This window comes from Carettochelys insculpta, chromosome 24 (genome assembly GCF_033958435.1).
Source record: "Carettochelys insculpta isolate YL-2023 chromosome 24, ASM3395843v1, whole genome shotgun sequence".
NCBI classification, from domain to species: Eukaryota; Metazoa; Chordata; order Testudines; family Carettochelyidae; genus Carettochelys; species Carettochelys insculpta.
This window is the reverse complement of record NC_134160.1, coordinates 2,321,981-2,348,672: the sequence shown is the minus strand read 5'-3', so window position 1 is coordinate 2,348,672 and position 26,692 is coordinate 2,321,981. Positions and strand designations below refer to the sequence as shown.

The following is a 26,692-nucleotide window of genomic DNA, read 5'->3' as shown; positions in this document are numbered from 1 at the left end:
TGCTCTGCTGAACAGCTGTGTGGCACCAGAAGCTCTCCTGAGCAGCCGCCCCATGTGTTCCTATTTGTGGTGCATGTCTGCACATGCTTCAGTGCATATAGCAAAATTTATTGCACACAGGGATGGAAAAAATTAGAGGGAACCTGCACCCCGCTTCCTCTCCTAGCTTCCTCCAGCCTCTGCTCCTCCTGTTCATAGACTTGTTTCTTCCTCTGTTTGTATAAATGAAGCCATTCAATTCATGGGGCATTGTGGAAGAAACTGATTGCAGTAAAGCTTGGAGCACCAAGGCTTGGCTGAAAAGGCGATGAACACAGCCTGCTCGCTGAAAGGCCGGGATGCCTTGCAAAAGTGAAGTGTATCCCTGTAGCCAGACAAAATCTCCCCACTACAGACCAGCTTTTGCCTCACCTCTAAGGTGCCTCAGAGCACACAGGGCACTGAACAGCAATTAAACAGCACAGTCTTTGATGCCTTCCTAAAGGGGCCCAGATGTGCTGGCTCATCGTGACTCTGAGAAAAAGAAAACACAGATAGAGGGCTAGCAGGCTAACCGTTAATGAAGGGCCTCAGAGAACTGCCCTTGGCTGGCATTAATGGAGTGATGCACCCACACAGCTATCCCAGAAGAGAAATCTCCACCCTTGTAAAAGAACATCCTGTACTCCCAAATTCTTTATCTCCTGTCTTACAAGTGCAAATTAAGTAAGAATTGCCCTTGTAAAAACTGGCATCACAAAGGTAAGACCAGTACGATCTGACACCATAGATAAGAAAGAGAATACGTGACCCAAGGGGTATAAAGATGAGCCCAGCAGCACACTGACTCTGAGTGCATTCCCACCAACTACCTGCTGGTCGGGTCAGGTGATTGCCTCCCGAGGTCCGCAACTGGGGACACCCAACCTCGTATTCGTCTTTCCGTGGAATTGAGTGACCGATCCTGGCTTGGCTACGCTGGTATTGAGAGACGCAAGGAGGGTAAGATGTACCCACATTAAGGTCTCCTTTTGGTGTACACAGTTAAAGAAGTAGAGCTCTATAGATTGATGTCGTTGTATTAAGATGTCGTTGTATTGGATTGTAATGTAACCTGTTAACACCTGTACTCTGCTAGCATATAAGAAGTAGACAATAGCCTTTTGTAACCGTACGCTTATAACTGTAGCTTAATAAACTTGTAACTAGTTAAGATCTAAGCCTGACTGCTGTTTCTCTTTGTCACTACAACACAGCCGGCACAATCAAAAGAACTTTAACCATTTGGTTACCACAGCCTGGCCATAGGTGAGAGTGCTAGGAGCCCAGCGCTCTAGCAGTTAAAGACTCAGATGGTAACAAGGGCATAGTTGGTACCTCACCGCACATTACCCGGCCACCGGCTAACAATCCCCCAGCTAGTCTGAGCTCCCTGGATGGTTCTGCTGGGCAGTGCAGCCCCCAAAGTCCTCCACCAGCTCTGCGCATTTGGGCTTTAGCAGATCAGAGCGGATGGAATCCCCTCGCTACATCCACACATTCAGTGCTGACTTGAAAAGCCAGGCCATGCCAGTCTGCTGAGCAGCAGGTACCTAATCCACTTTTATCTAGTGACTGTGACAGTCGCCCTGTTAAAAGGAATGGACTATTGATTTTTGTCACACTTCCAGACCAAGTATTTTCCATCCCAGCCCTGAGGAGAAGAGAAGAAAAGCACTTCGTATTAACTACACTGCCAGTCAGGGAGCATGGGGTGGGGGGAGGCAGGCAGAGAGCTCCATGGGAAATGCTTTGTCAGGGTGGGCTGCAGAGGCCGACCCTGGAGAAGGGGCTGGGAGGAGCAAAAGGAGAACGGGAGCTCAAGGGCTTGATTTGGACTGTGCTCCTGGGCTAGGGGGGTTAGAGCTCTCCTTACAAGACTGCAGCCAGCACTGTGGGCTGAATGGATGCCACACTGAGTGAATTTTACCTCCCTCAACAGCAGGGTTCCCACTAATTTCTTCTGTTCGTTGGTAGAATAAATTTTGTTATGTGCATGAAGGCATGTGCGCCACTCATAGAAACACAGTCTGCCGGCTGTGGGTGCTCTGCTAATCAGCTGGACAGCACCTGAACCTCTCCCTGGCAGCTGCCCAACTGCTCAGTTTTCAGAGAATGCTGCTCACCCTCCTAAGTGACTTGTGTTAGCTCTCGGGAGGTCGCAGCATCCCCCTTTGTGCCTCCGCCAAAATTTTAATCACTAAACGGGGTGCCCCATCTGCCCCTTCCTGCCCTCCCGAGTGGACCTCCCAGCACCAGCTCCTGCCGAAGGCACCAGTTGGCCATTGTTACCGCCCATGCAATCCGGGGCTCTACTGTTCCCTCTGACACTTCTTGGGTGGAAGAATGTTAACATCAATGTTCCCTGTAAGGTGAGTGCTTGGGCGGCTGCCCAGGAGAGATTCAGGTGCTGCCCAGATGATTAGCAGCCTATGTTTCTACTGATGGTACACATCCCCATACGCCTGGATGCACATAACAAAATGTATTCCATCCATGAATGGATAAAATTGAAGGGAACCCTGATTAGCACAATGGAAGAAGAAGGCAATGCAGTGAAAGAGAAAAAATAACCATCTGCATTTTCTCCACGTATTGTTTGGCAAGGCAGTAAGGGGAAGAAAAAACCCCAGAGCAAGTGAGTCTGTTGCAATGAAGCTTGCCTGCACAATGTTAAGATGCAGCTAACACAGAGGGACCGTTCAAACCCAAATACCAGGATGTATTGACAAGGTGATTTTTGTAACTGCTGTGCAAAATAATGTAAACGATTAATTTTGGCATCTCCCAGGCACTCGTGCGATTATCGGAGCAGAAATGAGCGCGTGTCCTTTGTTAGCTGTCACACTTCTCCTTATTTTTAATCTTTCCTTCTAAGCCAGGATTTCTTCCCCTGGGCAAAACAAGGCATATGTTAATTGAAATTGCGGCACAGCTGAAAAAAAATTGGATTTTGGGATTGCACTTGGCTGTGTTTCTCGTGTGTGGAATGCAGCGCTCAACTGTTTACAGGCTGAGAACCACCTAGGGATGCAAAGGCTATTAAAGAATAAAGCCGAACAAATCGCAGGCATGTGCACACAAACGGATGAAAAATGAAACTGGATTGTTCTCAGCCTCCTTAATTGGTGTCATTCAGCATTTTATTTATGAATAAAAGGAGAGCAGGCCAGTCACCGGCGAGGTTCCGGCTGCATTTCAATGAGGGGTGGCCAAAGAACCCAGCGAGAGGGTTTGCTTTATCACGTCTTCTTCTCAAAACCCATTGGATTTCCAGTTTCAGTCATTTCTGCCCTGTGTTGTGCTGCTAATGGCTAGTCAATCTCTGTGCGCAGGGGGCACCTCCCCACTTAGCTTTAGGCGTGGGTGCCATATCGAAGAATCTCTTTGTGTTTTTCCTCTCCAGTTGTTTGTGTTTTATTGTGCCATATTAGATAGTCTATATAACACCTGCTTCGGTGGCAGGTATTGTCCGGCTGTTGCAATTACTTAAAGGCTAATCACAGGGGATTTTATTGCAGGACTTGCAATTGCTCCCTGGAAGTTGCATGCTTGTGTGGCTGCTCAGGAGAGAATCAAATGCCACCCAGCTGATGAGCAGAGCCCCCATAGGTAGGTTTTTTGTTTCTATCAGTGGTGCACATTTACATATGCTTCAGTGTACATAAAATTTATTCTGCACATGCATGTAAAAGTTTAGAAGGACCTTTGCTCCCTGATTATAATTTGGAAGCAGGAGACTCTCCAAAGGCTCAGATGTTTGCTTTGGCCTAATGCTTGACTGTCTCTGAACTCCGGTTTCCAAACACAGCTGGAGATCATGCAGCAATAGGCTTCTGTATGAGATACTGCATACCTCCTGGTCCTGGACCGGTGGGGGATACCCCTGCATCTGGCCGAGGAGACAGCCAGGGAGTTACAACACATGGGGATATTCCCAGGCAAATTAGAACCAAACACTTACACTCAAGGTAGCTGCCACCTGCCTGGTTCTTGCATGCATCTTTGCAGCAGCTGGAGATGAACACTGGGTTAGTCTGACCCTAGGTCTTGCAATTCCTGTATTCCTCCGGGATTTGGTCTGCATGGCAGTTTGCAGCCAGTGTACACACTGAAAGGAGCTACTGTGTATGGAGAACATGGGAGAATCCAGGATTTCCTGAGACCTCCTCTCTACCCTGCCCTTGACACATGGCATGTCCTTCAACAAGTTATATCACCGGTGTGCATTGCACATTTCCATTAGTGAACGCTCCCCATTTTCCAGGGCTACTGGGATGGGCAGGTAGGCTTGGTACAGTGTCTTGACAGTGTAAAGTGCTCTGCTCTCTGAGTACCAGTCTGCATGCAACACTGCCCTTTACTGGGTAAAATCAGAACCTCTAAGTTGCGTGTCATAGGCCCTATCAGGCAAGCAATGTAAAGACATTCATTTTCAGTTCAAATGACAAGGCCCTGTGCTTTTTGGAGTGGAAGCTTGTGAGTTCTAGTCCTATTGTTCTTCTTGGCTATGGGGAAGTAGTTAGTGGTTGTGCATTTGCTATAAACCGTATGTATTTACTAGAAGATTTACCTAGTGTTGCTTGGGTCCTTAACTCGGATACATTTTGTTTTTCTTCATTTAAATCATTGTTCTGCCTCACCCCACTAGGGAGGGTTAGCTAATGTGAAACAGGACTGTCTTTGCGCACCTCTTTCAGCTGATAATTGATGGTACAGAGTCAGAAGATCTATACTTTAGCTGGATGGGAATGTTTGAATTAAAAACATCTTTTGCCAAAAAATTCTGATGTGATTTATCCAAAACTGGTTTGGTTTGGATAAATCTGACTTAAAAATAAGATTAAGTAATTGTACAGTTGTTGAAATAGCTTGTTTTGCCATTTGCAGAACAATAAATCCCTCTGTTCCGATTCAGAAAGACATTTTGTTTTGATAATTAAGCTCCATCAGAAGCAGGAAAAAAAATGAAAAGAAAATTGTCAAAATTGAAGCATTTTGAAAGGTTCCACATGAAAGGGGGTTTTCTTGGGTCATGGAAATGATTGAGATTTCAGCTTTTTGTCCAGATTCAAGCTGGAAAACATTTCAAACTTTCACAGCTATTTGAGGGACACTAAAACCATTTCCCACCCTGTGCTGCTCCAGACGAGACGCATCAGTGAAGCTATTTAGCCAAACAAAACTGCTCTGAGGAAATTGATCCAGGACCAGAAATTGATCCAGAGATGAGAAAGAAAGAGTGGCTTTTGATTCATTCTCTGGGCTGGGACCCAGGGGACTCTGCCATAGACTCCCTTGGAAAAACCCCCTTCCTGCTCTGTGTCTCCAGTTCATCTTCCTCACCCTCGGTCCAGTCTGTTTAAACATGGTGCTGGGACTGTGTGTATGCAGAATGCCCAGTACTGCAGGTCACGTGCCTTGATGGGGGCGTCTCGGCCCTTATGTAATACAAATAATTAATAATTAATAAATAACTGGTGAAATTTCATTGCTGTCATTTTGAACAAGTTCCACCCAAAGAGTCTCATGAATCATGGAATTTGTCACAGTAAAGCTCCGGCTCACTTAAGAAGTGAATGGGAATTCTTTGCTTATTCCTTCAGGTGTGTAGGAAAACATTTCTAGTGCTGTTACAGAGAACGGTCTGCTGGGTCCTGGTCACGTAAAGCTGTGTTTATGGCATTTAACGTTGCCCTGAGAAAACTGCCATTTTGCTATTTGATAAATGACACTTCTTCTGTGAAGCAAACACATCCTCAGGCCTGACACACTGGTTGGTATCTTATGATATCAGCTGTGTAGCATCCATCCAGTGGCCAGATGCATGTAAAATCTTATCTTACCCTCAGGGGTAGCAGGATGTTGTGATGATGGGAGCCAGATACATGCCCAGACAGGTAAAAGATGATATATCCAGTGATTTCTTGCATCTCTCTGACTATATCCTTGCAGGTGACTATGCCCAGCTGCAGAGAAAAAGGTGGTGTTGACATGCTATTGGCTGGTGGTCAGTTGCGTGGGATAGAGTGATCTGGTCCTCTAGGTGCTTGTGCAATGTTAAGTACATTGCTTGCTTTCCCCTTCCTTCCTGCTCTGTACAGGTGGTGTTTTGAGGGTTAGCTAGGGAACGTTTCTGAAGTGCTTTGGCAGAGTGGGGGATGAGAAAAAGAATCCGTATGGCTCTAGTGTGCCTGAGCGGAATGGGTTAAGATACAGAATGGAATGGCGGTGCTAATGGAGATGGTTTCCAACTCCATGATCTTGTGGTGAAGAAAAAGCAGGAGGGGGCACCCAAAAGTCCAACCTGAGCACCCCTAAATAACTGACAGGTCCACCTCATTTTACAGCATCTGGTGGGAGAATCATAGACGTTAGAAGGGAAGTGGCTCACTGTCCAACCCCAGAGTGCACTCCTCATTGTTCTCCAGGCCCGGGTCCAGGCCAGCACTGGTAGAAATCTTGAATTTATCAATGAGTTGATTTTTGATGGGAAAAGAACCTAACTTTTTTTGAGGCTATATTTTGAAAAAAAATTTGATCAGCTCCACAGCTGGCCGAAATACCTCACATTTTTCAGTTATAAAATGTTGAAATGTTGTTATTTTTCAAAGTAATAAAGAAAAGGCAAATAAAATTTTTTACAATTTTACAACAACAAAATTTTAAAAGTCTTGCCCCTGCACATTGTTTTCTGCCAATTACAATTCAGACCAGTTTTGCATGTCTCAGGTTAAGGGAGCTATTAAATAGTAGAAGGAATAAAATTCCCAAATAATTATTCTAGGGCTTGATATGACCCACTGACTATATGCTGGAAATTTCTTAGCCCAAAGTGTTCCAAGCTGAGTGCCTACACGTGGGTACAGTACATTAGTAAAGTCTTTTATGGTACCCGGCTATATAGATGCTTATATGGCTCTGATCACTGGGATGCCTGGGGGCCTGTCTCGTCTTAGAAGCCCAAGTTTGAAGATGTTGGCTCTAGAGTCCTACAAGATCTGAATGAGTCTGTCACCAATGAGTTTATTCCGATAATGTGTTTGTTCCTATGACAAGTCGTGCACACTAGTTAATGAATAGAATGAATTTCTGTTTCTGAACCAAAGGCGACACAACCCTGCCCCATGGAGCCATGAGCCTGAGAGTTACAGTGCTTGTCTACCACAGACCTCCCTGCTTTGCCTTTCCATAGTGGCTTTAAAGCTCCCCTTGTTGTGTTTGATGGCTTGTGCTGTCAGAGGCGCTAACTGAGTTAGGGACAGAGCCTCGTAGCTGGGAGGTGTCTACCCACTTCCACTGCCTGCTCCTTAGTTTGGCACTGAGTCACCTGTGTGCAGCAGCCTTATAGACACGGGAACTGAGGCAACCCTGAAGTGAGAGAGGCGAGCTCCTTAGTCCTCTCCCATCCAGGGACTCAGATAAGCCTAACAGCATATTGGGTTCCCATCCAGTCCAGCTCATGGCTCTCTATGGATGTGAGGGCCATTCATTTGGCCCAGTCTAGCTTTAAATTCCCCAAGCAATAAGTTCTTGGCTCATGAAGTCATATGCCACAAGGAGGCTGCAAGAAGTCCTCTGTGTGTTATTTCACCACAGGGCCTAAGAGCTCATCCTGGGACAAAGAGGTTTCAAAAGCTTCCTACTCTTTTTTTTTTTTTCCAATCTAGGTTTAATATCAGGCATGATGCTCAGAGCGGCTTGTACAAATAAATCAGGTGCCCGTGCCTGGCCTCCTGCCTGTCTGGAGTGTGCCAGGAGACAAGAGAATCCTAATGCTGGAAATGAGCCTGAATGGAGGGAGTGGGTCTCCAGCTGCCAAGGCTCCTTCTGAGCAGTTTCATCAAAGGGGTGAGTGTGCGATGTTTCAAGCCCACTGGTAAACAAAGTCGGACCTGTGTCATTTTGAGGGACCTGCCCTTGGCAGAATCTGCCTGGTGCGTCTGGAAGCTGCTCTCCTTGTAACTTGCGTATCTCCCTAGCTCGCAGGATGAGCTCTTATGCCCTGTGGTGAAGCAACACACAGAGGACTTCTTGCAGCCTCCTTGTGGCATATAACTTCATGAGCCAAGAACCTATTGCTTGGGGAATTTAAAGCTAGACTGGACCGAATGAATGGCCCCCAAGTCCATAGAGAGCCATGAGCTGGACTGGATGGGAACTGAATATGCTGTTAGGCTTATCTGAGTCCCTAGATAGGAGAGGCCTAAGGAGCTCACCTCTGTGCCTCTCCCACTTCAGGGTTGCCTCGGTTCCCAGCGTCTATGAGGCTGCTGCAAACAGCTTACTCAGTGTCAAGCTAAGGAGCAGGTAGCGGAGTGGGTGGACATCTCCCAGCTACGAGGCTCTGTCCCTAACTCATCCCCAGCATGTCTCTGTTGAAGTCAGTGACAATTCTCCAGGCCAAATATGTCCCACTGAATCGAGCAGTTAGCGCATAGGCCTATGAGTTGCTCTTGGGTGCCACTGCCCTGCTATGTTACTGTACGGCCGATCCTCTTTGCCCCGCCATTTCCACAGATGGAGCTGAGGACACGGACCCCAACTCTCTTACCATGGGCCAGAGGTTTCATTAGTGCTTGGAGGCATCTAGCTCCTCTTACCTCTGGACAGAGATGATGAAAATGGAACATCCCAGCCACCACCCGACAGCAGCCATCACTTCTCTCGGGCAGTGCTTTGCTTCCTTGCTCAAACACACTGCATGCCATTTCGCTCCATGCCATGTCCACTGAATTGGACACTGGCTCTGAAAGGCCCCGGTTTCACTCCCCAGAGATGGCTTTGCAGACAGTGGCAGCTGCAGCACTCCTTGTAAATTAAGCTCGAGTATTACTCTCTGAATGTACATAACTGGGCAGCAAAATGGAGCCTCAGGAAGAACTGCAGTACCAGGCCCCTGGAGGAGCTTAGAGGGTCTGAAAGAAGGGGGGGCAAGGAGAGAAATAATTCGGCTATAATCATTCTATTTGCACTGGTATTGTGATGGTGAAGGAACAGAGTCCCCTTGTCTCTGCCTTTTCCTCAGTATCAGCCACCGAGCCTCCTTTATCTGAAAGCGATTATTTTTTGGCAAAGTCTCTCTTGCTGCTTCTTTGTCTGTTAATCTGCCTCTGTCTCTTTGTGGAGAAGAGAATTACAGAGGCTGTTTGGAGCTCTGCTTGCTCATCTGTCTTTGAACCCGGTTGGCAACATGTTATTAGCAGAATTGAGCAAATAGCAGAGAAAAGACATTTCTGCAAATACGCTTTCAAATTCGAAAGCCAATTTTGAGCTGGCAGCGTGTGCCACTCTTTTATGCTTACTCCCAACCAGCCTTCCAGCATTTGCACTTTGCAAGCACAAATCTGCATGAAAAGCAAATTTTAAGCTGGAACATCCACAAAGGGCAAAATTTATTCCACTGTAAAATTCACGATTTACGATTTGCACTGCATTGATGACTTTCATAGGTCATCCAATCTGGCATGAGAAGGAATGCCATGTGACTTAGGTAACTTGCGAACACAGCATGAATTCTGCCTTGCAAATATTCTCAGTGGATGACCTGAAAGCTCGTAACTGTACAAAGGCGAGAACACTCCCTTGCCCATATAATTTTATTCAGAAATCGCTGGAAGACATACAGATCCCATTTCTACAGAACTCTGACACAGACGTGTTTTCTGGTGAATCCCTTTGTGGCAAATGGCCTTTCCAGCTGCTCCACCCTTTGCTACACATGAATATGTTTGGCCCATTAATTAAAACAGAATCTGTTGGCTTGCAGTGATTGTGAATTTATGAGGTTACATCAGCCATGTGGGCTGAACCCCGAAGCACCATCCATACATTGTACTAGAACTCCACACTGGACAACTGGCTGGTTATTTATTTCACAGCCTCAGAAGAGGGGCTGGAGGAGCCCATCCCATTGACATAGAGGCCTCCCGCTCAGCAGGTTCACAAACAGCAGGTGACAGGGACATCACCCTGGAAGCTCTTTCCAGGTTTAACCAATAGGCTGCCATCGGTGGCATGTGGCCCTGAATTTGATGGAACAAAGCCTGGAAGGGCCACCTTTAAAGTAGAGGCAGGTGAGCACATGCTTCTGGCCAGCTGGGAGGGAACTGTGGAGTCCTTATCCTTCAGCTGCCACGTGACAGGGTTCTGAAGAGATTGGGGGTGTGGGAAGGTTAATGCTTCTCTGCTACTGCAGCACTTCCCGGCCCTTCCTCTGTTGTTTCTGGAAGGGTACTTGCTAGATCAGCTGCTACACTAACCTGGCCTGGCAATTTTGTCTTGGTGCTTCCAGCCCTCCCACCCTGGTGTCTGAGCATCCCTCAATAGATGGGTTTTGTCCTCACAATGCCCCCTGTGAGGTAGGGGGGTGTTATCTTCATTTACTAGATGGGGGACAGAGATGCAGGGCAGACTTCAGGACTTCCACATGGTCACACAGGAATTCTGTAGGGTGGAGTCAGACCATGAACTCAGGACCCCTGACACCAGATCTAGGGCCTACCCTGCTAGAGTTTACATCGTACCTTCTTCTGCACTCACTGGGCCAGTCCGGAAGGGCTGCCCAAAGCTCTGTCCTTTTGCTGCTTCACAAAGCCCATATTTTCCTGCCCAGCCACAGGTCACCTCTGGCCTGTGCCCATAGTACTACTGGGGAGTGCTGCAAACCTAGGGGCTTGTCTGCACAGAGAAGCAATTGTGGAATAAAGTGGGGTTTGAATTTAAAGCCCTGGAGCTATTCTGGAGTGAGGGACCATGTCTACACTGCACAGATTTTCAGAAACAACTATGTTGAAATAAATTATTTCTGAAAAGAGCATTCACACTGCAGGAGCATTTTGAAATGGAGCCTTCAAACAAGGGAACCCAGTTTCAGAATAAGAACAATGATGGGCTGCATCCCTGGAGGCCAATGAAGCTGTAATTACCTCTGCTTAATACACACACAGTCAATTTCCAAACTGAAGGGGGCGGGCCAGCAAAAGTCATTTGCTTTGGTGGAGTTACTATTTCAAGTGAAATGCCCTTTTCTTCCGGAATAACAAGCTTTGCAGTGTGGACTCAAGGGTTTTGTTTTTCTGGTTAAAAAGGGATTCTTCTGCAAAAAATTCCCCCAGTGTAGACACGCCCTTTTACTTCAGAGTACTGGTAGTGGAACAGTTGTTCCAGAATAGCCATGCCAGTCAATGCATAGACAACCTCTGAGCCCTAGGTCAGTCAAATGCCCTTTCCTGGGCACTCCAGCAGCTTTCATATGGCAAAAGAGACTTTAAAAAATGCAGCAGTTTTGCAATTCAGACAAGCTGAGTGCTCAGCATCCAGGCTACCAGCTTAAAACACCGATTACTTTCTGCAGAACACTTAGACGAGTCTAATTCAATTGGCCATATGGTCCTGGTCTCCCTCCAATTTAATTCACCCATCCCTGGGGCCTATTAAAGGGAAAAAGGGGGGAAATTGAAAAAATGTAAATCACATTTTAATAGACTCATAAAAATACACAAAGTGATGACCGAGAAAAGTGATCCGATTTTATGGCATGTGCCTCACTCAGCAGAATATGGAAATGCCACTCAAATGGCAGAGCTCCCCTCACCGAAAATTTCACAACATAATTCAATTTATACCTTTTGCTAGACAGAGCAGCCGGAGTAGCTCAAATCTGACACATCCCTGTCACCTTGATTTCCTGGGCGTGCCACTCAATGGGAACAGCAAGCTGGCGTGTGTGGCCATTTTACATGTCATAGCCATTAAATAAGGCCAGATGATAGCCCCCTGGAAGAGCCAAAGGCAGGGCTGTTACACAGTGCATGGTTGGAGTCCTGTTGGGTGTGAGTTTAGTGATGATTTCCCACTCCCCGTACAAGAGATTTCAATTAACACACACACACACACACACACACACACACACACACAGACACCCTCCCTCCCTGGCACACAGAACGTTTAGGGCAGAGTAGTTTACAGCTGCTGGCCCATTACCTTCAGTCTCTGCATTCAGTTTCATGGTCAGGGGGTCAAACAGGAATGAGGAGGGGAACCCCAGTGCTGATGCAGATCATTTTAGGGCGAGGCGAGCTGGCTGCGGGAGAGGGGAGAGGACGCAGGCTGGCTTTATTCAGGTTGAGCCCAGCCATCTAGGTAGAGGAAAGGCTCATTTGGGTTTGCAAGTGCTTTGAAGATGGCAAGTGCTCTGTAGTGCCACACAAGACACAGTGGCCCTGTTCTTTTAATTCCACCCTGCTGTAAGAGGGCAGGCGCTCAGGGCAGTAAGTAGGAAGGTGCAGGTGGGCTTGCTCAGGAACTGGCTTGCTCTCCTAGGCTTAAAGGACTGGCAGGTATCATCTCTGACCTCCTGCTGGTTGGAGGCCACAAGCAGCAGGTACCTTTGCAGATTATCTCCTTGCAGTCTATGATTCTAGGACTCAGCTCGTGCTGTCTGGGTAGATGTCTAGCCAGCGCAAGGCAGGGTTTAGCATTCACTCTGAATGAACGAGGCAGCCTGAGCACATGAGCAGACTGTGATTCCCTTAGATAGGAAACCAGAGCTGTCTGAAGGGGATGAAGTGGTAAGATCCAGGCCCCCTTTGCCTGGGTTATGAATCTCCCTGGAGATGCAGCAGCGGCTTCCGGGTTTCAGATCAGCCTCTTCATCACCAGTCAGCTCACACTGAGTGCCAGCAAGAGGGAAGTTATTAAAATAAACACGGGGAAAGTTTATCTCAGGTCTCCAGGCCCCAAGATCAATGTAGCGCAATGGAGGGGAAAGAATATTGCCAGTTCCTGTGGACACAGTTTAATAAACTTGATGAATCCATTAAGCGGAAGATGGAATTTGGGCCATAATCTCACTGGCAGGAGCACGGGGTGTGGGAGGCCAAGGGGAACCCTTCTCGGGCATTTAACAATAGGAGGCGCCTTGACATTTGCGATATCTCTAAAGTTGCCCCCTTAGATGTTGTTCCGGAGCGGCTGAAGCAAAGGGATCGGAACTAAAGACACATGCTGGGCTTTTGTCCCACAATGAAGCCAAAAGTTAGCAAGTGATCCATCCAAAATGTCCCCTAGTAGGGGCCTACATTTTCAAGAGGGATGGTGCGATTTTTCTGAGCCTCCTTAAAGGGCCCAGGCTGCAGACAGCAGATGCTCAGGAAGGCTGGAAACACGGCCTCTCGGAAGCAGTGACATCTGGGCAGCCAAGAACACCTTGGACCTTTCCTCCTGTGAGTAATCTTCCCTGTGCACCAAACCAACACAAGGTCTGGGCACCAATGGGGCTGAGGCGGGACTCAGTTGGTACCTAGGTCTGATAGAGGGCAGTGATCTCATGCTGACCCTGGAGAGAATTTCTCCCAATGGGACCAATTGCAGGAACAAGGATCGCTCATGAAAGGAAGGTGCACAAACTTCAGCCCCACATTAGTATGCAGCATGGACTGTCTTGCTCAGGGGGGCGTATCAGGATTAATGGCCCAGAGTGTCTATAGGGCTGTAGCTATGCAGAATATTATTAATAATAATAATTCAGTGGTTTACTGTCAGCGGCAAGAAAGCAAATGTTTGGTGGCTTGACAGGGAGAGAGGGAACAAAAGGAAGGTGCCACGTGGGTGAGCGGGGAAAGTTCACGCCTATAATTGCTCTCTCATTGTTCTGCCTTGCAATAGATTCCTCTCCTGAGTGTGTTTTGTTCTAATGCACACAGGGACCAGCTATTTGGTTGAAGAACTTAATTTTTGCCATTATGTTGCCTGGCGCAGGCCAGCTCTGAGTAGTTATGGCCTATTATCTGTCTGCTAGAAAGCTAATATTGACACAAAGGTCCTTGATGCATTGGCTTTGGGATACTGCCAGGCAGGATAATTAGTGGGCACAGATGCACACAGAAGCTACCATTGCCTGGTGTGCTGCATTTATTCACTAGGATGTAATGGTCAGTTTTCAGGTTTTTTCTTTTTGAAGTTCCTGCATTTAATACCTGCCTCAGAGCAGAAAGGGTTTTGAGTCCAAAATTTGTTTTGTGTAGAAAAAGCCGCATCTGAGCTCCACCAGTAGGATCTTAAAGCACTTGACAACATTAACTAATTAACTCTCTCAATAGCTTATGCTTCAGATTCCCCCTGTGCACCATAGGGACATTGTCAGTGTGCAGATCACATTTCCATCTGATTTTGTTTTACCTAGTATTGCTGCAAATAAAGCCAAGAGCATTGGGATGGCAGGGGAGAAAAAAAGATGCCTCCCCTTTGCTTTTCCACCCTCCAGTTTAAACGCAGCGGCAGAGAGAAATGCCAGGGCCACAGTGCTCCATGGGGCAGGACTGGGGAGTCAGACAAAGAACCGCTCTGAAAAAGTTACACTGCTCAGTTCCCTTCCTCTCCACCACCCAAAACCCACTGGTAACAAAATAAATTAATGGCCCAATCGAGGGCCCAAGTTGGAGCCCTGCTGCCTGGTGTTCCCCGTTGGAGTTCTCCTTTACTGACTTATCCACTGATCTGTCATTCCAGTCACTAGTTCCATGACGCATGGCAGAATGGAGGCAACAAACACCCTAATTTTATTTGTCTGATTTTGAAATTGGCAGAGAAAATGAGGTTTCCTCCAGGCTCGGCTGAGGAATGGCTGAATTCTAGAGAGGAGATAGGTATTAGAGGCACATCTGGAGTATTGTGTCCAGTTCTGGGCCCCCCAGTGTAGAAAAGATGTGGACGCATTTGAGAAGGTCCAGTGGAGGGCAACCAAAATGATTAGGGGCCTGGAGCACATGACCTATGAGGAGAGGCTGAGGGATTTAGGTTTATTTAATTTGCAGAAGAGGAGAGTGAAGGGGGATTTGATAGCAGCCTTCAACTTTCTGAAGGGGGGCTCTAAAGAGGATGAAGAAAGGCTGTTCTCAGTGGTGACAGATGGCAGAACAAGGAGCAATAGTCTCAAGTTACATTGGAGAGGTCTGGGTTGGATGTTAGGAAAATATGTTTCATCAGGAGGATGGTGAAGCACTGGAACGCGTTGCCTAGAGAGGTGGTGGAATCTCCATCCGTACAGGTTTTTAAGTCCTGGCTTGACAAGGTCATGGCTGGGATGATTTAGTTGGGGTTGGTCCTGCTTTGGGCAGCAGGTTGGACTCAATGACCTCCTGAGGTCACTTACAGCCCTAGGATTCTAGGATTCTTCAGAATATTGTAACATTTCAATTGTTAATTATTATCTGTGTTGTTCTGGCCCATCCTCTCCCAATCCTACCCTGCTCTTCTTTTGGCCTCCCGTGTTTAACCCTGCAAAAGCATGGTGAGGGTTGACTCCTATGCCCGGGAGGGCACTTACTGCACTGCTGGGCACTACAAACAAATCATTGTTCTAGTATCTCAGTGCACCGTCCTAGGGCTCCACATTATGGTCATGCCAAGGAAGTCCCCGGCCTTCCCCTGTGGGGCATTTTCTGAGACAGAGAGGACAGCTAGGCAGGCACTCAGCACCCTTGCACAGTCCACAGGCATTGGAAAAGGACCATCTCTCCCTGGTGCTGCCCAGAGGGGGATGGTAAGGCCTACTCTTTCCAAAGCAGCCTCTAATTTTGGCCCCAGGGGTTGTCTTCTCAGACGAGCTGAGCAGCCGCAGCCGCAGCCGCAGCCGCAGCCGCAGCCGCAGCCGCAGCCGCAGCCGGATTTAACAGGTGTAGTGGGCAATCGGCACTGTCTGAATGCCAGGGCCTCTTAAGGGGTCTCGAACAGAACACCCCAAAAATCACAGCCCAAAAATCACTGTCTGAATTCAGCACTGTCTGAATGCCAGGGCCTCTTAAGGGGTCTCGAACAGAACACCCCAAAAATCACAGCCCAAAAATCAGAGGCCACTTTGAAAACGGGGGAAATGCCAAGGCCCTGCCGTGGAGCTGGGTGCTGTTCCCAGCCATGCCTGAGTTTTTCAGCAGGGGAACCACCTGGAGCTGGTAATATTCCCCAAGTCCTTCACCCTAGGGAACTTTTTCTGTTCAACTGTTTGTTTTTGGGGCCCACCTGGAGCAAGGTAGTTTGGCTCCAGCAGGGGAAAAAAAACTGTGACTGCCTTAAAGCTGATTTACCTTTTGAACCCTGAAGCCTCCCCGTCCGTGCTTGTGCAGCCTCTCCAGCGCTGTTCCCCAGGGCTGTGATTTAATGTTTGTTTAGAGATAATTTCACTGGCCTCTGAGTTTACAAGCTGCTCCAGCTCCCCTGTACTGACAAGCTGAGAGCCTGATGGGTAGGGAGGGGCTGTTTACTGCTGCTTGTCTACTCAGGGGGCAATAAAATAACCATTGCCATAATACAGTATATGACGTGTCATGGTATAAAAGGGGGAGAGGGATGAACCCTTTATTTCCTTCCTTTCATAAGCTCCTGCTCATGGTCAGCTGTTGTGGCTGTGATTTACCAATGGGCTTGGTTTTTGGCAGGCGAGATCCACCTCGGCATCTAAAACAGCAGCGACTAAAAGGGGAACATGCTAAATGCCTGCAGATAGTGAAGGCTTTTGGGTGCAGAGCCAGGCAGGGAATTATTTGAGGCTTATCACTAAGATTAATGAGCAGTGTTTCCTCTATTTTTTTCCATCCATGTGAAGAATAAATTTTGTTATGTGCACCCAGGCATGTGTGGATGTGCACCACCAACAGAAACACAGGCCGCTGGCTGTGGGCGCTCTGCTAATCAGCTGGGCAACACCTGAATCTTTTTTGGGTGGCCGCCCAAGTACTCAGCTTCCAGGGAACACTGCTAATGAGGTGACCTGCAGAGAGACGGATTTACTCCGAGAAGCTGGGGAATATGCAAACAGAGAGACGCACTCGACAGTGGGACAGTTTCTCAAGAGAGGTGCTGACAGGCCTGTTGCTAGGAGGATGATGCCGTAACTGATGGAGAGTGGAGAAGGCTGATCCGCTGTCCATTGAGGTCAATGCAAAAACTTCCATTGCCCTCAGTGGCTGCTGGACTGGGCATTACATGAAGTTAATGTTCAGGGCGAAATGGAAGGTCATTGCAAGGGGAGGGCACAGCCTGGATAAAAGCCTAGGCCCCCAGGCTGGCATTGCTGCAGATAGAGGGAGCTGCTTTAGCTGGCAAGGTGAGATGATGGAGACCAGTTCTGCTCTTGGAAGGTGACAATGTGACACAATGGAGTGATGGGATGTTAATAGCGCTGAGCGCGCTGTGCCGCCCCTCCAGTGCTGCAGGGAGGGAGAATGCATTGGAATCACAATTATTAGTTGCCACTGTGTATTTCTGGGGGTGCCCAGTGCATGAGCTGGGAGCCTTGAGGTCCCCCACTTGGCCCCTTTCTCTCAAAGGCTTTGCAGTGCTGTGTGAGCGAGGGGCATGGGATGGGCCTAAAGTTTGAAAAAATGCTCAGTGACTCCATCCGAGGCAGAAGTGTAACTGGAACAAGAATGCCTTTTGCTGTGGATTCATTGGCCAGTCTCCTAACCCCCTTCCCCCTGATTCTTGTAGCACTGGCGCTTGGGGAATTAGAGGTGGTTGCGCATTTTCCATCTTGGTTCTTAACACAATTACATTTTCTGACTAAATGGAGATTGTCACTGGCCACACCAGTTTTGGTTACTATTTCTGGAGTTTTCATCTCTCCCCCTCTCCCCCAAACATTGATCCCCAGCTCTCTCCCCCCTCCCTCAAACTTTGATCCCCAGCTCTACTCAAAGTGCTGTTTTATTCTTCTCTTTGAAGGCCCCGATGCCTTTGTTAGACACCTGTTGGCTTGAGATCAGAACTGGCAAGATACTTTGGAGGCCGGTCACCAGAGAGTGAATCTGAAAACAGACGCAGGCACGTCCCAAGAAGAAAAGGCCGTGTCACCCCAACACACAGCAAAGAAGAAAGGCAGATGCCGCAAGCTGCAACCAACCAGCGCTGTCACTCAGACCCCAGGAGCACAGCGGTAATAAGGGACAGCTCAACATTCAATATGCAAATACAAACAGATGGTGCTGAGGAGTGATCGATGGTGAGGCAGGGAACAAACTGAAATGGGGAGAATGCTTTTCCTGAGCATCCGTCCTAGCAGCAGCAGTGAGAATTTGACATCCCATGAGACCAGTTTCATGGGGAGGTGGCGTGAGACATGGGGCAGGTGCAAGAGGGCGCGGGGGTGGGGGGGACAAGACTGCTTATCTCGCACACCAGTGCTCTATCAGAAAAGCGCCGTGGTTCATCGAGCCGGTGGGTCTCCAGCCATTTCCAGGTCAATGGTTAATTTTGCTGATCAGTTGATGCTAGCAGCTCCTGGCCCTGTGGTCACTCTGCTTGGCTCTTTATTAAACACTGCCCTGCTCTGAAAATGAAGAAGTCCTGGCTAAGCCAGGCAGGAATGAACTGGGAAACACCCCCCTACACACCCACACACACACACAGAGTCCTTCTCTGTTAGCGGAAGTTGTCTCGTGACACAAGCAGAGCACATTCAAGGAAATGGAGAGGAAATACATTTAAAATGATAAAAAGAGACACAGTCATGTCTCATAGGCAGGTTTGCAAGTCATTTATTAAACGACTGAGAGATGTTTTAAGAAATGCTTTATTGATTACCATCAGCAGGTCAGTAGATTCCTTCCAACCTTGGGTTTATAACCGTTTATAACCCCACTCACTGATACAGATTCTGTAACAGTGAATAATGATGTTGGTAACATGCTTACAATACGTAGGAATCATTTACATGTTAGTTCTGAACATACCCTGACCATGAAGAGAGTCCCTGGTGCTGCACTGCTCTGCAAGAGGGGAGAGACCAACCCAGCGCTCACTGGAAGCCGTGTGGCTCAGCAGTGAGAGCAGCGGGGGGGTGATTGTGAGGGGGAGGCAGGCACAGGGGTCATGTGACCACTTGTGCACCCCTATGTGTTTTCCATTGGTGATTTCTATACAAATAATGGCCTGTTATTTTATCCAGTCTCTAAGTTCTCACTCAGGGTGGAGACTGAATTGAGAGAGAGACACGACTGTTTGTGGAATTTGCAGACACCAGCTCTGGTGTGCTACATGGGTAGGCATGTGAATCAGGAGTAGCTCCGCAGAGGCCTGGGAAACGATGAGGAAAGTCAGGTCCATTATGTTTAACAGCTCTTTACGCCTCACCTCCAAACCTAAGACCACCTGGGTGGATGTTTAGGGCCTGGAGCCGGCGTGCTGCCAGAGACTCTGCATGGCCTGGGGCCAGCAGCTCGTACTGTCTGCTGAGCGCGTGGTTCTCACGCCTGCAGGGGTCATACCATTGCTCTGTGATACGCAGTGTCGTTGGAGCCCTGCACATCCCAGGCTACCAGACAGACCAGGTGGGGGAGGTAAGATCTCTCATTGGGTGGTGTGAGAGACAACTTTTGGAGATACACTGAACTCTTCTCCCAGCCTGAGAAAGGTACTCAGAGTAACACAGCTAACTGCAAGGCAGAGCCGCTGTGGGCCACAGGGCAGCGTGGGAGGAGGGCCCCCTGTTCCATGCCCCCAGAAAGAGCGGGGCCAAGGGAGAAAGGGGCAGGGCTCAGGGCAGTCATCCCTTAGCGCCGCCTGGGCTGCAGTGCTCGCTGCTCCCTGACCCCTTCTCGCAGCTGTGCTGGCAGGCCTGCGCAGAACAGGTTGTTTAGTGTATGAAGTTAGGACATATCCCAATGGAGCATGCAAGCTTGAGTGGCCTGTTGTTAGCGCCTAAAGGGGAGTTATTGGGTTGCAAGTTGCTGCTGTGAGCCATAAATTCCGCGTCTCTGGTCAGTCAGTGATTTTTAGCATCGAGCACCGCTATGCATTTTGAAAGGGTTATGCAGGTTTCCTCTGAGGGTGAGGACTGAGCAGCCGGACACAGAGCGATTTGAAATCACCCCCCTGCAAAAATACTTCAGCACACGCACAAGCACTCAGATGCAGTCTGAGAGCTGGTCCAGAGCAGGTCAGTCCAGAGTGCACTTTCATACCCAAATTTCAATACACCTCAGAAACTGCCTACAACATAACTTTTTACCCTCCGGGAGCAAGCTACTTATGTCTACAGTGAGGATTACAGGCTACTCGGGTGGAGGAAACAAAGCTATTGTATTCCCAGAGGGCTCTGCCATCACCCTAACCGAATCTGACACTTCCAGTGCTTGACAGTGTTTTTAAAAGCTTCTGTCAGCTCGAGCGGATCCAGAGTTTGGGAGTTCCAGGCAACTTGAGCGCAGGATCTCCAGCAATGGGATTTTATTAAAGCAATCCACAGGAGAGAGTCAATTCTGAGCTAGCCCCTGGCAGGCAGTGGGAGGGATGGCAGCAAAAACTGCCGTTTAGCAGAGTTCATGAGCGAGAGCGGAACAAGAACCCTTCCTCAACATCTTTTTAATTTTAAAATAATTTTTCTTCGTACATGTTCACGCCCCGTTTTGTTCACTTTACACTAAGTTCCTTGTGCAAATGACTAGAGACAGTGAGTTCCAAAGTCTCACATGTGAGCAAGCTGCAAACAAAGGGTGGTACATGCACAGGGGCTCTGAGTTACCAGCAGCCCCTTTGAATCGCTGTCACAGCAACGCAGAGCCACTCCCCTGGCTCACAGGCTGGGAGGATGGGCCAATACCATTTTCTGGGCAGCATTGAGGGCTGCCTGCCTGAGGACCTGCCCCTTCTCTCAGAGGCTCCACCCCTTATGTCCAAGGCTCCATCCCACGCATCTGAGGCCCTGCCCCTTCTGGGCACATGGAGTTGGTCTCCACCTTGCCCCAGAGCCCTGCTGTCAGACCCACTGCATGTGAGCTGCAGATCATTCGCCCCATATGGCGATCTCCGATTATAGCTGTGAAGACGAAACTGCAGATCTTCAACACACATGTGAAGAGTTGCTCTTGTATGCATGCGAGAGCTGGCATACTAAAAGGTCTTCAGATCATAAGCTAAGGCATGTTCCTCAGGCCAAATTGCATGACTTAGTCGCAAACGAGGAGCTTTGCAATGGAGCAGGATAAGAACCACTTGATGCTCAAACCATCTGGAGTGCAAGGGGTTAAGCTAATTTAAGTAATCCTGCCAGGTCCAAGGCAAAAGTAGATCACAGTTGAACAGAAACAAGTGCCATTAAACTTTTTTTAACGTAGTTTCTTAAACATGGTTGTAATAAACCTGCTTCATCTCCTGCCTGTCTACAGGTCTCCCCAGTGCCCTGGGCTACCAACAGGGGCTGACCTAATGACGCATTTTACGATGCTAATGCTATTACCAAAAACGCTGCTGGCTGGGAGCTTTTAATTCATTTCTCACTCCAGAGGGATTGTCTGCATTTTTCATCGGGCAAACAATAAGCAAGAAAATATTTACACAAGTCATCTGGGGTAGCAATATTGTCCCATTGATTTTGTGTCGCTTGGATTTAAGCAGCTTAAACATTATTGGTTTTTCATAAAAATTAACAGTGAAGCACTTTGCAAACCCAAGAGGTAAATAAGCACATGCTGGGATCTTTAGCTCTATAACCAGTCAATTATATATACACTTAGATATATAAAAATATAACCAATTAAAAATATCAAGGGCTGAAGAATATTAGGGAGCGGGAGTGGGGAACAGTTTGGGTTAGAGCAGCCAGATACACAATAGAACAGCCCAACTGATGCCGTTGGTCTGTTGGAGACCCCTCCATCCTATGTTGCCCATCCCCAACCTGTGACGTGGGGCAGGGAGTTGAGGGGAGGGTCAGGGGGGTGATGGACAAAAGAGGCAGGTGGAAGAGCTGATAATACTGTGGGATGCTCACAACAGGAGGGAAGTTGCCAAGGGAAAGGCATTGCATCTGATTCTCATCTCTCACAAGGATCAATCAGGAATAAGGCTGCCCATGTTGCCACCTGGGTTCTGCTCAGCCCCTCCGTCCATCTCCTCACCCAGCTGGGCTGGGGGATCCCCGGGTAAAGTGCTGTGGCTGGAAACTTACCCCCTGAACCAGGCTTTAAAACTCCCTGCCAAAGCCACCCCGCCAAGCAGTGCTCCCTGTGAGCTGAGTGCCTGGACGGCTTGGATATCCAGCTACTGCCCAGCTGATTTGCAGAGCACAAATGGCAGCGCTCCCAGATGGCTGGGTGTGCTTCTACTGGTGGTGAACATCCACATGTGCCCTGGTGCATATAGCAAACGTTAGTCCACCCATGGATGGAAAAAGTTAGAGGGAACCCTGCTGTCAAGGGTGAGAATGGGTGGAAGGACAGAGCAGAACCTGGTGAATTCCCTGTGTGCAAGCCAGCGGGCTCTCCTTTGGGGAGGGGGGAAGAGACAAAGGCAGAGAAGGAAGCAAATAAACTGGATTCTGCAGCAGGAAGGGGTTGGGAGCTCACACTGCTGCAGAGGCAGCAGCCAGCTCCATCCACCCCTCTGCAATAGCACTCAGAGAGCAGTGCTTGGCTGGCTCCCCCAGAGCCGTGCAACAATACCCAGGGCTCTCAGGTGACATTCCTCCGACCGAATGAAATCCCTGCTCTGAAGGCTGAATATTTTATAACCCCACAAAACCAATGTGGAGTCCTATAAATCATCTCCTTCTTCAGTGTGGCCAACTCTCATGACTTTGTCATGAGGCTCATTGCTCTCCGTAAAGCCCCAGCTCCTGGAGTCAAGTGGATCTGGGATGATTCATTCTTTAAAAAGAAAATATGAGGCTGTAGAGAAAGCTCCAAAATGGGACCCCAGCGCACCCTGCAGGCTCAGAAAGCAGAAGGCAAATACAAAGAGTACACGGCTCCATTAGTTTTACACAGTCTCCTGATTTTTGGTGAGCCTGATGTATGATCTTTGAATGGTTGGGGCTGGCAACAGTGCCATTGGCAGCTGAGATCAGCCCTGAAAGGAAAGGCAGCTGCAGTTGTGTGGGGAGGTGGGCAATGTGTGCCCTGAAGCCTGGATGAAGTCACAAGGTGTGACAACATGGCCTCCACCTGCAATGCAGAGGTGCAACCCTGGGAGACCACACGCCCCAGAATGCACTGCATCATGCAAATAAGATTGCTGCATTGTGGGACTTGTAGTTTCTGAGGCCCACATTGCAGCCATATCCTCATTGCTGCAGGTGTTCAGGTGCAGAATTGCAAGCTGGGACCAGCCGTCACTGCAGGATGCATTGCCTTTCTGGCTGGGAATTCAGCTCTGAATGTCAATCTCCTCTACGCGTGAGGGAATTGCTGCTCGGGCTTCTCCGAGATGGGGTTGACTCTGCTCTCAGATGAAACTATTGCATCCATGTTAGGCGCTGGTCTCTGGCTTCTTGCCAAGGTGCTAACATGTCCTTCTGATGGGCTGGGATTGGAGGCCTCTGAAAGCTGGAAGAACTGCAGTGGGGGCTGGTGCCCACAGACTGCATCACATGCTGACTTACACGGGGAGAGCCCTGCACCTGCCGAGTGTAGCCACACGTGATAATTGGCCTAGCCGCAGCCGAGATGCACCTGTGCAAAATAATACATTCATAAATAAATAAATAAATAATCATTTACTGCTACCTGGGCAGCAAATTACCCTGTTGTCGTCTGCAGGCTCGTTTGCACAACAGCAGCAACACAGAGGCAAAGTGACAGTGCACGCTCAGTCTCACCCAAACTCCTGGGAGCTGAAGTATTACCATAGACCAGGGCTGGCAAAATACAGCCTGCAGGTTATAGCCAGCCCACCAAACTGCTGGAACTGGCCCACCGCTGTCCCATAGCCCAACAGGAGCCCCTGAACACTGCTCACAGTGGCTGGTTGTGGGGGCCACGTGCATCTCTGCATACCACGCACCCCAGAGGGTGGAGCTTTGCAGGCTGCCCCTTCCCCCCAGCACAAACTTGCAACTCCCATTGGCTGGAAATTGGTTGCTGAGTGCTACCTGGGCTGTGCTTGTGGTGCAGGCAATGTGCACAGTCCCCTACCAGCAAAGGGGCACGCGGCATGCAAAGAACACATGGCCCCTGCAGCTGCTGCTTTAAGTGTTGTGCACGGGGTGCAGCAGACAGGCTGACTGCCTCCGAGTCCTGCGGGGCTGCTGCCTGGAAGCCACCTAAGATAAGTGCTCCCGGTCGTAGTCTACACCTGGCATCCTAATCTCCCCCTCCCGTCAACTCCCTGCCCCAAGTCATCAGCAGGGAATGGCTGACAGGGGAGGGATCACTTGATGATTCCTGGTCTGTTCACCCCCTCTGGGGCACCTGGCATTGGCCACTGGCAGCAGACAGGACCCTGGGCTGGATGGACCTTTGCTCTGACCCAGTCTGGCCGTTCTTATGTGCCTGAATGCACGTCAAAAACTCTCCCTTGTCTCTTTAAGTGTGTCACTAACCCCCCCACCCACACCCCCTCCAGCCTTTGCATTTATCGACTACCTGAACCCAGGAAACTTGCAATATCCTCCAGTTTGGAGAATATGCCCAGTGCGCTGCCCTTTATGAACAATAGCAGCGCTGGGTCTCCGCCTGCTTTGCCAGTGACCATCTTTGCTGATACCAGTGGTTACCTGGGCTGGGAAATTCTTTTCAGACGAAGGGAAATCAAGAGGTAGGAGATTAATAGATGTTATTGTGTTGATTCTCTGGTGCACCTCCCCAGGCTGTACTAAAGGAATATCAGAGCAGGCAGATACCGTCGGTGTTGTGATCATTAGCTGCAGCGGTGGGAAGTGCTTTATGTCAGTGAAATTCTCCCAGGAGCCCCTGCCGAGAAGGAGAAAACCTCTCTGGAGCGCAGGGGCATCGAAGGGGTTGCTGCCTGCCCTGAGCAGAGGTTCTAGGGCTTAGACAGCTCTGTTTGCAAGACGGCATCAAATTAAACAAATAAACCATCCACCCAGCTACATGATGGAGGGGGTGTTTCGCAGGCGCTGGAACTCAGAGCTGAAATACCGGGATCTGGTAGCTAAAACTGCAGTGACGCCAGCCAGGTTGGGGATGCTGCTGGAGATGGGCTTTGGAACGATGGCCCCAAGAGCAGCTCTGAGTCCTCTTGCTAGTTTCACTCCGCTCCCTGGAAGCTCCTCATCACTCTGCTGGCCCCAGGGGGAGGAAGAGCCCCGGGTATCCCTTTGGCAGGGCAGTGGGGAGTAGAATGGCTGCTGATTTCTCTTTCTGGGCCACTAGTGCAGGCAAAACTGACACAGCAGTCCCTCCACCCGGTCCTGACTTGCCAGGTCAAGGAGACTCTCTGAGCAGCTGTCCAGCTCGGCCTCGGTTTGTTGTTGCTCTGCTCTCGCTTATGGTGTGTGACCAGCTCTGAGGCCTAACAAGCTCGTGGCCAGTCATGCCTGAACCTAAATCTCAGAGGTGAAGTGCATTGACCTTCCTTCCCCACAGAGTTCCTGGGCTGCTGGGAGGCTCTTTTGCAGTGCGAAGGGTGCGGCTTGTTCCCAAGAGTGGCCAGAGTGCTCTGAACGTTTGCCTCCCCATTGAGATGAACCCTCACGTTTACTCAGCTGTGGGTTAGTCATCCAAAGCCCTTACTGCTCCTGTCCATCCTCACTGCTCCTACCTCCTCACTCTGCCCGCGACTCCTTTTTCGTCCTTTAGAAAATAGCCATCGGTGCAGGGAGACCAGCCAAACATCCCACTCGCTGGGCAGCTCCCAGTCTTCTCCATGTAACCTTTCTTGCCTCCACTTTTCTGCGGCTTCTCATAGGTGCGGTGCCATCTATGGAGGGCGGAGCAGATGTCCCACTGGAGCAGAGAGAGGAGTGCAGGATGGGGGAGAGAGGGGAGCAGGCTGGAGGTGGGAAAATCAGGGATTCACGAGCAATTCGGTTGCTCCTCTCTCCCCAGTGCTGGGAGCATTTTGTCTGGTTACTGGGTTTCGTCTCTGACAAATCCTTGCCACTTGTGTGTTTAGTTCTGCTGCTTCTCTGAGAACCCAGTGCCTGGGGACTGAGGGAAATGTACTACCACGAGTCTGCTATAGATGGCAGTATTGGAACAGAGAGAGCTGCTGGCTCCTCCACCAAGTTTATCAACTAATTAATATACAAAGCAGAAATGCAGACATAATATAGGTAATTCCGAGCATAAATACTTTGCTCCTGGTAGCTCCCTCTCAATGCTCTTGGAGCTGCTCTTCCAGGACATCCCTAATTACCTAGGAACAGCACATTTAGCTGCGACAGAGGGGCTCCGCACCTGCCCCACAGCACACCGGATCCTCTGGATGTCGTCTGCCACCTCAGCCAAGCGAGCAAAAATTCAAGTCACTGAAGTCCCTAGAATGCAAAGTCTGCTTCATAAAAAAGCATTACAACATGAATGCTAGATGGGTACGTACCCCATCTCCTCTCCTTTATTGTGTGTATTTCAGCAGCCTCTCGGGACCCCACGAGCGTAGCCTGTAAGCTGCTTGCTTTGGAGGCAGCCCAGGAGAGATTCAGCAGCTCCCTAGCTGATTAGCAGAGCGCCCCCAGCCAGCAGCCTGTGGGTCTGCTGGTGGTGCACAGTTGCACATGCCTTGGTGCACAGAACAAAATTTATTCTGCAAATGGGTGAAAAAGTTAGCGGGAGCCCTGGACCCCACCCTCCCAGGAATTTATGACTAGGTTTAGTCAAAGCAAAACTGCCTTTTCTCATGAATAAACTAAGTGTCTGAACAATGTTGGTCAGATTGCCTCCTGTGGTACTTTCCAGCACCCACCTCTCTACCCCAGTCGCCCTCTGTGACTCCTTTCCTC

At 49.1% G+C, this 26,692-nt stretch overlaps 1 protein-coding gene across 1 annotated transcript in view; it reads right to left on the bottom strand.

The window, feature by feature from the left end:
• Positions 1 to 26,692, bottom strand: part of CSF3R (colony stimulating factor 3 receptor) — a 147,420-nt gene that overhangs the window by 120,686 nt on the left and 42 nt on the right. The window contains exons 2-3 of the mRNA XM_074976054.1: positions 25,513 to 25,697; positions 19,147 to 19,265 (exon numbers count right to left, since the gene is read on the bottom strand). Of these exons, the coding sequence (XP_074832155.1) occupies positions 19,147 to 19,265; positions 25,513 to 25,697 (304 nt within the window). The remainder of the gene's footprint in view (positions 1 to 19,146; positions 19,266 to 25,512; positions 25,698 to 26,692) is intronic.